The 13217-nt window shown below is 41.8% G+C and overlaps 1 protein-coding gene across 1 annotated transcript in view; it reads right to left on the reverse strand.

Moving 5' to 3' along the window:
- The window catches only part of LOC126470909 (Golgi-associated plant pathogenesis-related protein 1-like), a 140755-nt gene extending 130035 nt beyond the window's left edge, over nucleotides 1-10720 (reverse strand). The window contains exon 1 of the mRNA XM_050098939.1: nucleotides 10640-10720. Within this exon, the coding sequence (XP_049954896.1) occupies nucleotides 10640-10720 (81 nt within the window). The remainder of the gene's footprint in view (nucleotides 1-10639) is intronic.
- Between the last annotated feature and the right edge of the window lie 2497 nt (nucleotides 10721-13217).

Raw genomic sequence — 13217 nt, forward strand, 5'->3', positions numbered from 1 at the left:
TTACTTTTTGTTAGGTAATTATACAAACTCGATACCTAATTCGACATAACACTTTCATAAAAGATCTTTAAAGGAAAAATCCAGGGAAAAAATTAAGAGGCAGGCTGAGAACATCCGTATTTATCGTTGCAGTAAAAAAAAAAAAAAAAAAAAAAACCACTACGGTTCAGTAGTTCTAGCACAATACATAACTGTCTTAGTAAATGGTAGGATTACCGGTGGTATTGGTAGCAATAGTACGGAAAGAAACGTAAGTGAATATGTGGGAGAGAAACTGGGAGCCGACGACTTCTCTTTGTTTTTTGCTTGTTTGATTTGTATAGCACATAAATAAAACCACGAGTCGTTCAGTGTCAGATTGCTCAGTATCTCATATTCTTACAAAACATAAACTGCATTTTATGAGTACTAAGAATTACTTGATCGAGTAACTTCAGCGCTTTTATGTAACCAAAGCAATTTATTTCGATGCAAGTATAACTTACATGCACAAACATAAATGAATCCACATAATTATCATTGCTATTTTGTACTCAACACAACGTTCTCCACCATGATCAAAGGTAAGAGTTTCCTGTTATTACTGATAAGTGCGAAAGTTGTTTAGCAATAACAGAAACATGTTTTATATAAACTCGACGAAGTACTGAAGCGATGTTTGATATGCTCTTGTTTTGCGTTTTTTTTTTTATTTTACGTTTTTAGGAGAAAATACGTTTTATGGCGCTATAACATAAATCTGTATTGCTGCTTCTTCTATTTTCACTGCAACATTCCTCTGTTTCGTGCTACAAATCAACAAATATCGAATAAAATCTGAATTAAAAATTGTTAGTTTCGATTTTACTATAAATGCTGTTTATTTTTAAAAAACAGACAGGAAGATAGCTATGTGGAACAAAAATGTTCCATAGGCTATGTGACCCTTTATATATCCTCACTCAGTTTCTAGACGGTTCACCGCTGCCGTTTCCTAGGCGAACTTAGTAAGAGACTAATCACATATGCAAACAAAGCTAACGAAATGAGGTAACGCTCGATAGGCATGCAACACACTATTACGATCTTAAATGACCAAAAATACGAGAAAAATTACCGTAGTCTAAGCTTTTTTATGATAGTCTACTGTAGCCCATGGTAGTTTTACAACTCTATCCGTATTACAAAGTGTTACCAGTACAATTAACTACAGAAACTACAACCGTATAATAGAGATGGCGAGGGATGGAGAAAGATGGCAACGTTAACACGGCGTTGCCTTTAGTATATGATGGTTATGAGGTACTAGCCTAATCTCATTACTTTTTGTCCACTGAATTTATACACTGTCCATCTAAAAATTTCCGAAACTGATTTGGTTCCTAGTGAATAAGCGATGTCAGCGCAGTAACTACGGCAGCAGCTTGAACCAACAACTGTATACAACAGATTGGCTTTTGACCAGTCACTTGTGTGTGTTAAGTTTTCCACGTGGTGTTCGACTTAAGCTAATGTATACTCTGCACTGTCAAAACAAGCTGTAGTATACACTCGCAGTGTTGAGATGACATTATGGGCAAGTTCTAAAAGTCAATAAATTAAAAAATAGTACTGGGCGCTCTGCTGTATTGTGTCAACGTTGTTGTGTCACGAATCGTAGTAGAGCAACATCGCTAAATAATTTGTTCACGACATCCTCCAGAACCTTTTGAAGAAGAGACACTGTGTGTAAAGTTTGACCTGCACTCTCTGATTCCCGAACAAAAACAACGAAGCGTGGACGACTGTTGCGACTTGACTGAATTGCAAAATGCGGGCAGTTCTTTTCTGAAAAAAAAGCATCTCGGCCGACGAGACTTGGTGCTATACATACGAACCTACCATCAAATGACAAAGTGCAGAACGAAGCTCTGATGGTTCGCCAAGACCGAAAAAGGTGAAAATGTCACGTGAAAGTTGAACATTTCAAAGAGGGACTTATCCGACATTTTCACACCGTTATATGAACGTCCTGTATCTTGTATTCAAGTGGTGAGGGACTATGTAGAACACCTAAAAAATAAAACCAATATCTTAACTTTTCTTATGTTTTATTTATCCAGTCTCGAAAGTTTTGGGATTGGAACAGATAACGTCTCCGCAGAACTATTTAAAAATTCTGAAGCTAAGGCGAATAACAACTGCACAAATTTATGTAAGTGAGCTATGAAGATGAAAACTAACAACTTTATTGATAAAAAGTAAAAGAATTGCTACACGTAAGAAAATGAAAGACAGTGATTATTCAAATTTTAAAAGTTTGGCATTGCTAAGTCAAGCTTCAAGAATTCTGCTCAGCATTGTTAAAGAAAGATTAAGAACTAAGATTAACCAACATCAACTTGGATTTACGAACAGAAATAGGATCGGGGTGGTTCTAACGCTACTACACATTATTTTAGAAAGAAGGATTGAGATGAGTAGAAAAACGTACGCAGCACTCATTGACATAGAGAAGGCTTTTGAGACGGCAGACTCGAAGATTCTGTTTAGAGAACTGTATAAAACCAGAATAGACTCGAGAGATAAAAGATAGATTCCAGATCTATACAAACATCAGAGTACACAAATAGGTATCACTGATATTAACAAACAGGCTAGATAAGAGGTGTCCGATGAGGCTGATGTCTCTCTCTCTCTCTCTCTCTCTCTGTGTCTCTGTCTCTGTCTCTGTCTCTTCCCCTCATTCCCTATTTTCTTAATTTATCCACAGAAAATGCAATGCTAGTGGCACTGAATGGATCCAAATTATACATTGTACTCGACTTGCTGATGATAAAGTAGTCTTAGCTGATTGTGAAAATAGCATGAACTACATGTCAAAAATGTTTGTGTGATGCCCTGGACAACCAAAAACTGAAAATGAACGCAAACAAGACTAAAATAATGATGATAGGTATATCCAACGGAAAGTAAAGTAAACATTAAAAACGGAAATAACTACTAATGTAAATAAATGAGTTTTCCTACTTCGCAAATAAAATAACAGATAGCAACAGAAGTATAATGCATTTTCAAAGAAGAATTGCAACAACGAAACATGTCTTTAGTAATAATAGTAGCTGTTAACAAACGACCGCCTTAGTATACACTGAAGCGCCAAAGAAACTGGTATAGGAATGCGTGTTCAAATACCGAGATATGTAAACAGGCAGAATTCGGCGCTACGGTCGGCAACGCCTAGGTAAGAAAACAAGTGTCTGGCACAGTTGTTAGATCGGTTAATGCTGCTGCAATGACAGGTTATCAAGATTTAAATGAGTCTGAACGTGGTCTTAGTTTGGCGCTCGAGCGATGGGACACAGCATCGCCGAGGCAGCGATGTAGTGGGGATTTCCCTTTACGACCATTTCACGAGTGTAAAGTGAATAATAGGAATCCGGTAAAACACCAAATCTCCGATATCGCTGCGGCAGGGAAAAGATTTTGCAAGAACGGGACCAACAGGACTGAAGAGAATCGTTCAGCGTGACAGAAGTGCAACCCTTCAGAAAATTGCTGCATATTTCAATGCTGGGTCACCAACAAGTGTCACTATGCGAACCATTCAACAAAACACCATCGATATGGGCTTGATGACTGCATGACACAAAGCTTTACGTCTCACGTATGCCCGTCAACACCGACATTGGACTGTTGATGACTGGAAGCATGTTGACTGGTAGGACGAGTCTCGTTTCAAATTGTATCGAGAGGATGGAAGTGTACGAGTACGGAGACAACCTCATGAACCCACGGACCCTACATGTCAGCAGGGGACTGTGATATGGGCCACCTGATACGTCTACATACGACTCTGACAGGTGACACGTACGTAAGCGTCCTGCCTGATCACCTGCATCCATTCATGTCCATTGTGCATTCCGACGGACTTGGGCAATTCCAGCAGGACAATGCAACACCACACACGTCCAGAATTGCTACAGAGTGACTCCAGGGACACCCTTCTGAGTTTAAACGCTTCTGCTGGCCACCAAACTCCAAAGACATGAACATTATTGAGCATATTTGGGCCCCCTTGCAACGTGCTGTTCAGAAGAGATCTCCACCCCCTCGTACTCTTACGGATTTATGGACATCCTTGCATTATTCATGGTGTCAATTCCATCCAGCACTATTTCAGACATTAGTCGAATCCATGCCACGTCATGTTGCCACACTTCTACGTGCTAACGGGGGCCCCACACGATATTAGGCAGGTGTACCAGTTTCTTTGGCTCTTTAGTGTGGACCAAGAAGGAATTTCACAAGACGTTTAAATGGAGTAATTTAAGCTATGGTTATAAAGGATGGACTCGGGGGAAACATGAAATGATGAAATTGAAAGCAACAGAGATGGGGATATGGGAAAGAGCCACAGAAATCTCTGAGACTGGAAGAACATCCAGTGAAAAAAAAAAAAAAAAAGACATCGATTATCATTACAGAGAAGAAAAACTAAATTAATGGTACATTTAATTCAGCATAGCAGATCCATAAAAACATCTACATCTACATTTATACTCCGCAAGCCACCCAACGGTGTGTGGCGGAGGGCACTTTACGTGCCACTGTCGTTACCTCCCTTTCCTGTTCCAGTTGCGTATGGTTCGCGGAAAGCCTCCGTGCGCGCTCGAATCTCTCTAATTTTACATTCGTGATCTCCTCGGGAGGTATAAGTATGGGAAAGCAATATATTCGATACCTCATCCAGAAACGCATCCTCTCGAAACCTGGACAGCAAGCTACACCGCGATGCAGAGCGCCTCTCTTGCAGAGTCTGCCACTTGAGTTTGCTAAACATCTCCATAACGCTATCACGTTTACCAAATAACCCTGTGACGAAACGCGCCGCTATTCTTTGGATATTCTCTATCTCCTTTGTCAACCCGACCTGGTACGGATCCCACACTGATGAGCAATACTCAAGTATAGGTCGAATGAGTGTTTTGTAAGCCACCTCCTTTGTTGATGGACTACATTTTCTAAGGACTCTCCCAATGAATCTGAACGTGGCACCCGCCTTACCAACAATTAATTTTATATGATCATTCCACTTCAAATCGTTCCGCACGCATACTCCCACATATTTTACAGAAGTAACTGCTACCAGTGTTTGTTCCGCTATCATATAATCATACAATAAAGGATCTTAGAAAGAAAAATGTTGGGAAGTTATCAAGAGGCAGCATCCATATTACAAAGTACTATCAGTGCGATGAACTATAGGAACTAAAACCAAATGATGGATATGACCTCAGACGTTGCCTCTTGTGTTGAGGATGAAGCAGTTTTGTTGGAATGTAACTTAGTTATAAGTTGGATGAACAGCAGAAGAAAATATCTTCTCTGGGAATAAATTTATGAAAAAATAGAGAGAAACAACGCCGTAATATTCAAAGCAGACAAACGGAATATGGTAGTAGTCATGTGCAAGATCTACTACATGAAAAACCTTGGAATCTACCAAGAAAAAGTACAACCTTCTCGTTGGAAAAGACGCAGACAATTGATGCCAAGCTCTTATCAAAAAACTGCTAAGTAAAATTGAATCGGAACCTAAATTGCCAACCGAAAGTTCATGAAGGAAGCAATCCTGTCTGTTAGTATAAAGGTTTTTATTTACAAAACGAATAGTATACTGTATGAGTAGCCCACATACTGTGTAAATAAAAAATTGCGTATTATTTTTACTTTAAACTACATATACGAGATGCCACGTGAGGTATGGCCAATATTCAGGGATATGACAGGAAGTACCATTCAAAGCAAAAGAATCTAGTAACATGGGCTCAAAAATGCATGCCTTAAGAACTAGGAGCATTTGTTTAGTGGAAGAGATGTGTGTTACATTAGCGAAGACAAAAAAGTGCACAAAGTTCTTGAGGTATGCACTCTATAGCCTATGTTTACTACACATTTTTTTTTCATTTTGTTCCAATACTACCTCTTCCAAAAATATGGAAACCAAAGCGCTTGCAGTAGAAGAAATTTGTTTCACAGTATCGAAGATGAAGAAGTGCTCATAGTTCTTACGGTATCCATTTTCGAACTCATATTTACTATACAGCTTTTCTTCGAATGATCATTCCTGTCATATCCCTGAATACTGACCGTTCCTCCCTCCTGGGAGACCCTGTATAGTAATGAATATACGCTTAAGAATACAAGTAACCTGATACAACAAATTAAGGATGTCAAAAACGCAGATATCGCAAAAGTTATTTCCTTAGAAGTAACCAACATATATACTAAGATACCAGTTTGTGTGTGTGTGTGTGTGTGTGTGTGTGTGTGTGTGTGTAGGTATAACAAGAGTGGAAATGGAAAATGTTATAAGTAGTATTTTTTCAGAAAACTTCTTTTGCGTGCTACTGTGTTCTCTGGACTTAATTGCAAACAGATGGAACTTGGTCTTTGTGGCCGGCCGGTGTGACCGAGTGGTTCTAGGCGCTTCAGTCTGGAACCGCACGATCGCTACGGTCGCAGGTTTGAATCCTGCTTCGGGCATGGATGTGTGTGGTGTCCCTAGGTTACTTAGGTTTCAGTAGTTCTACGTTATAGGGGACTGAGGACCTCAGATGTTAAGTCCACTAGTGCTCAGAGCCATTTGAACCATTTGGTCTTTGTGTCAAGCCTAGCTTCACTCTGGAGTTCCAAATTATAAAATATATGATTTTTGTTGATTAGATCTACAAGTTAAAACCCTTATGGATTGTTTCTGTATTTCTACAAATTAAATGTAGTACCTTAGTATTAATGGTACTTGGAACAAAAAACTTTCTTCCCGCTTTTTTGTCGAAAACTGATATTTTTCAAGTTGTTCCTTACAAATAAGTAAACAGCAATGAGCCACTGTTATAACACTATTTATTTACAGCAATTTTCGCCATTACCAGTTTCGAAGCAACAGGTTCAACTTCAGATAGCTTTACACGTTTATATTACATTTGTTGTTGCTCACAGTAATTGTTCGCTTTTCTCAGCAACGGATGTAGAGAACAACAAATGTGATATGAACGTGAACAGACGTCTGAAGACGAATCTGTCGGTTCGAAACCAATATAATTATGCTTCATGAATAGATCATTTCCCCCTGAGTTAAATAAATACCACCACGCCAGCTTTACCTGAATTACTTTGCGATTATTAAATATCACATAACTCATTCATTCTGTGGCCATCAGACAGCACATGTCCAGTTGTAAGCTAGCTCACTGTAACTATGTTTACTGAACACTTCTTCCCCTGTGTTAAATGAATGCCAGCGTGTCAGCATTTTCTGTATTGTTTCGTGGTTGCTGAATCTTACGCAGCTGATTAGTTTTATGGGAGTCAGCCTTGTGTGTAGATGAGAGTACCTATGCTTTTGAAATCCTGATCGAGCGGCATATCGAGCTCGTTCACACAAGTACGATGGTCACATACATTTGCGCAAACCTTTTGCCAAACAATGAATTTTACATTTTCGTGACTTTGTATATGGTAGTGATTAATTCGCGCACCTCCTGGCATTTTTTTATTAATTTATTTTAGTTGTTTATGCCATTTGCATTACTTAAATGCAATCGACTGCCATACAAAAGTAGTCAAGATCAAGCGTTAGAGCGAAACCTGAAGCAGAGCAAAGGAGGTCTGAATAAAAATCAAGAACCAATAAGGATAATTTACACCTTACAATCGAGCTCAAACCACACGAGTCAGAGCTCTTACCGGTTACCGGTTTGTGTAAATAAAAAAAAAATTGTGTAAATTAACAGTAGCTGGTTGCTGCTTTTCTTCTTTGCAAGAATTGACTTGTAAAAACTTTCTTATTGCCGCTTAGAACCGGTCAGATTCCTAGCATTGCATTTAGAACGATCTCAGCAAAGTATTTATATTTTGACTCATTACTTCTGCAGTGAGCATCATAATTCTGGCGATATCAGTAGACCATCTCAATTTTTGGATACGTATCAATTATGTACAAAGTGGGATACATTTTTCCATTTTTCTAAACAAATGCCAGACTTGGCACTTAGAATGGCGAATGCTTTCCCACTTTTCATATAACCGACGGCTAGTTTAATCAGCATCTGCCCACAAAATTATTTTTTAATGGAAAAAGTGAAGAATTTGAAGTGCAAATCAAAAAATCATCATCATTCACCAGACTCATCAAACAACGTTAGAGACAGCCGTTCAGAAAGATTCTCTAGCTTGGAGTCTTTGCTCTCTCGTTTAGGTGATCGAGTAGTGCGGACGTCCGCCTGTCGCAGCCATCTCTAGTGGCAGAGTCCCGCAACTTCTAAAACCACTCCGTGGGATTCCCGTTTTTATCACTCTCCCTGAGGAGACTTTACAAGACGTGCTGTTTTTCTTAGAACTTTCTCGATGTACTCCATTAATCCTATCTGGTAAGGATCCTACACCGCGCAGCAGCATTCCAATAGAGGATGGATTAACGCAGAGTAGACAGCCTCTTTAGTAGATCTGTTACATTTTCCAATAAAACGCATCTTTGGTTTGCCTTCCTCACAGCATTTTCTATGTGTTCTTTAAAATTTAAGTTATTCGTAATTGTAATTCCAAGGTATTTAGTTGAATTTATGGACTTTAGATTAGACTTACTTATCGTGTAAACGAAGTTTAACGGATGTCTTTTAGCACTCATGTGGATGACCTACACTTTTCATTATTTAGGGTCAACTGACAATTTTCGCTCTATGCACGTATCTTTTCTAAGTCGTTATGTAATTCGTTTTGACCTTCTGATGACTTTATTAGACGATAAACCACAGCATCATCTGTAAACAACCAAAGACGGCTGCTCACATTGTCTCCTAAATCGTTTATATAAATGAGGAACAGCAAAGGACCTATGGCACTACCCTGGGGAACGCCAGAAATCACTTCTTTATTACTCGATGATCTTCCATCCATTACCACAAACCTCTCTGACAGGAAATCACGAGTCCAGTCACGTAACTGCAACGATATTCTACAAGCGTACAATTTCACTACAAGTGTGGTACAGTGTCAAAAGCCTTCTGGAAATCTAGAGGTACGGAATCAATTTGAAATCCCTTGTCAATAGCACTCAACACTTCGCGTGAGTAAGGAGCTAGTTGTGTTTCACAAGAACGATGTTTTCCAAATCTGTGTTGACTGTGTGTCAGTAGACCGTTCTCTTCGAGGTAATTTAGAATGTTCGAACACAAAATCCTGCCTATCGACGTTAATGATGTGGGCCTGTAGTTTACTGGATTACTCCTACTATCTTTCCTGAATATTGGTTGGTTGGTAGGCTGGTTTGGGGTAGGGGACCAAACAGCGAGGTCATCGGTCATATCAGGTTAGGGAAGGAATGGGAAGGAAATCGGCCGTGCCCTTTCAAAGGAACCATTACGGTATTACCTGAAGAGATTTAGGTAAATTACGGAAAACGTAAGTCAGGGGATCCTGACGCCGATTTAAACCGGGGTCCTTCCGGATGCGTGTTCAGTGTGCTAACCACTGCGCCACCTCGTTCGGTTTGAATATTGGTGTGACCTGTGCAACTTGCCAGTCTTTAGGAGGCGTCTAAGTGAGTACGAGCGCACACGCTCGCTCGGCGCCTGAGAAGTGTGTGTTCGCGATATAATGTGGCCGTCAGACGTTATTATGCAGAGCAGTGAAAGTGCAAACTATGCGGTACCCTCAGAGGAATGAAAATAAAGTGAAGATCAGACACATGAGCATCAATTTATAACATGTCAATGCCGGATGCCTAGATACAATTAGTGCTTAAGCCGGCTATTGTGGAAGGGCAGTTCTAGGCGCTTCAGTCCGGAACGCGCTGCTGCTACGGTCGCAGGTTCGAATCCTGCCTCGGGCATGGATGTGTGTGCTGTCCTGAGGTTAGTTAGGTTTAAGTAGTTGTAAGTGTAGGGGACTGTGACCTCAGATGTTAAGTCCCATAGTGCTCAGAGCCATTTGAACCAATTAGTGCTTAGAAACGTGCAACGTGACAGACAATTTAGCGATTAGTCTCACAATAATGTTAGTCTTGTAGATTCATATAAAGACTTTCTTCAACATAATTTTCCAAAACGTCACAAGTTTGCAGCTACAATTATATCGATGTCTTGGCCTACATATTTGTGCGAGAAACTTTTTTCTGTAATGTAGAGAATGAAATCCACAATAGAAGCTCACTGACGGACTTCAAGTTGAAAGCTTGTCTTCGAATTAGCAGTGCTTAGAAAATGTAACCAGACGCTGATGCTTTTGTGGAAAGCAAAATAAGTGGTATTGACGTGTAGTGTTTCTATGCTTAATGTCTGAATACAACAGACACGAAATACATATTGATGTCAGTTTAAACTTTGTCCGAAAACGACATACACCAAAAGTCTGCATTAGTTGTAACAAATATTTTTCTTACTTAGCTGCCGCATGTTAAGTTTCATTTCATTGTCATTTCTCAGTTTTAGGACATAAATTTGGCACGAAATGCGTTAGCTATCCACCACGAAACGATACATCCCCGTAGAACTATTAGCTACCGTAGAATAGAGTTGTTGAAAACTGTTTTTCGTGCCAAGCTACCTTGTTCCGATTCCTCCTCCCCTCTCTTCCTCTTTCCTTTCCATTACTCGCCGTAAGCCAGCCGCTTGCTCACTGCTGAGGGGTGCGCGCGAGGCAGCTCGCACGAGCAGATCGGTGAACAGGCCTGGTCTACATGCCCACAACCTTCTACCATGACGCTCGAGCTTCACAATCAGTCCCTGCACGTCAGATTCGAATTGATATACACTCCTGGAAATTGAAATAAGAACACCGTGAATTCATTGTCCCAGGAAGGGGAAACTTTATTGACACATTCCTGGGGTCAGATACATCACATGATCACACTGACAGAACCACAGGCACATAGACACAGGCAACAGAGCATGCACAATGTCGGCACTAGTACAGTGTATATCCACCTTTCGCAGCAATGCAGGCTGCTATTCTCCCATGGAGACGATCGTAGAGATGCTGGATGTAGTCCTGTGGAACGGCTTGCCATGCCATTTCCACCTGGCGCCTCAGTTGGACCAGCGTTCGTGCTGGACGTGCAGACCGCGTGAGACGCCGCTTCATCCAGTCCCAAACATGCTCAATGGGGGACAGATCCGGAGATCTTGCTGGCCAGGGTAGTTGACTTACACCTTCTAGAGCACGTTGGGTGGCACGGGATACATGCGGACGTGCATTGTCCTGTTGGAACAGCAAGTTCCCTTGCCGGTCTAGGAATGGTAGAACGATCGGTTCGATGACGGTTTGGATGTACCGTGCACTATTCAGTGTCCCCTCGACGATCACCAGTGGTGTACGGCCAGTGTAGGAGATCGCTCCCCACACCATGATGCCGGGTGTTGGCCCTGTGTGCCTCGGTCGTATGCAGTCCTGATTGTGGCGCTCACCTGCACGGCGCCAAACACGCATACGACCATCATTGGCACCAAGGCAGAAGCGACTCTCATCGCTGAAGACGACACGTCTCCATTCGTCCCTCCATTCACGCCTGTCGCGACACCACTGGAGGCGGGCTGCACGATGTTGGGGCGTGAGCGGAAGACGGCCTAACGGTGTGCGGGACCGTAGCCCAGCTTCATGGAGACGGTTGCGAATGGTCCTCGCCGATACCCCAGGAGCAACAGTGTCCCTAATTTGCTGGGAAGTGGCGGTGCGGTCCCCTACGGCACTGCGTAGGATCCTACAGTCTTGGCGTGCATCCGTGCGTCGCTGCGGTCCGGTCCCAGGTCGACGGGCACGTGCACCTTCCGCCGACCACTGGCGACAACATCGATGTACTGTGGAGACCTCACGCCCCACGTGTTGAGCAATTCGGCGGTACGTCCACCCGGCCTCCCGCATGCCCACTATACGCCCTCGCTCAAAGTCCGTCAACTGCACATACGGTTCACGTCCACGCTGTCGCGGCATGCTACCAGTGTTAAAGACTGCGATGGAGCTCCGTATGCCACGGCAAACTGGCTGACACTGACGGCGGCGGTGCACAAATGGTGCGCAGCTAGCGCCATTCGACGGCCAACACCGCGGTTCCTGGTGTGTCCGCTGTGCCGTGCGTGTGATCATTGGTTGTACAGCTCTCTCACAGTGTCCGGAGCAAGTATGGTGGGTCTGACACACCGGTGTCAATGTGTTCTTTTTTCCATTTCCAGGAGTATATATATATATATATATATATATATATATATATATATATATATATATATATATATATATATACACCCCCATGTCCGAGGAAGGACTCGAACCTCCTGCGGGAGGGGCCGGGCAATTCCTGACATGGCGCCTCTAACCACGCGGCCAGTCCGCACGGCTAACTGACAGGTAAAATGAATTAACTACAGTCACTTATGGTCAATAATGTATAATGAGGCTTATTACAGCACTATATCGGACTTGCAGTTAATTAACACGTTGAGTGCTGTGCATACAGCACCATGACTTATTCTTGACACGTCAGGTTCCCTTTTCCAAAGTGCCGTAGACGTGTGTCAGCTCATGATTCCTCGTCAGTCCCCGAGTACTATGGACACTTTCAGACGCGCATCCACACTGGTACCTTCGTACTGTGGACATAAACACAGCGTTATTGTTGTTCCAATATTCAAGTAGTGCTTCGAAGTTCGGTTTGCATAGCTGGAAGATTTGTGAGCAGCTGGTATTGGCGTTCCTTTTTTATGTTTTCGCCATTGCTGTGTGTTCCTGGCTGTTACTCATTATTGGCATCAGATACGTATTCAATTCATTGCCTTGTTATATACACATGGAGACCTGATGGTACATATAGTAACTGAAATCGACAGATTTTTTTCCATACGCTAAAAATATGTGGAACAATCAATGAAATTTAGGTTGTGAAACATGTAGCATATAGGAAACTTTATTGCTTCATTGCTGACTGTCTCCTCGTGGTTCGGATAAGAAATACTTAAATTAGCGATCATGGGACATAGATATACACTGAAGGGAAAAAATCGCAGCACCAAGGAGGAGTTGTGCAAGATAAAAGAAAGTTGGTAAGCATGTTTCTACAGGTGAAAGATTATGTGTACTGAAATCCCGCGCCGATCGTATACGACTGACGCTAGTAGCGCCACTATGAGGATTCAAATAAGGTCTGCTTTAAATACATGTTGTAACGGTCGTGAGCGTTAGTTACCCTTGAGACAGGACGAGATGAG

The sequence above is a fragment of the Schistocerca serialis genome, chromosome 3, assembly GCF_023864345.2.
Source record: "Schistocerca serialis cubense isolate TAMUIC-IGC-003099 chromosome 3, iqSchSeri2.2, whole genome shotgun sequence".
NCBI lineage: Eukaryota > Metazoa > Arthropoda > Insecta > Orthoptera > Acrididae > Schistocerca > Schistocerca serialis.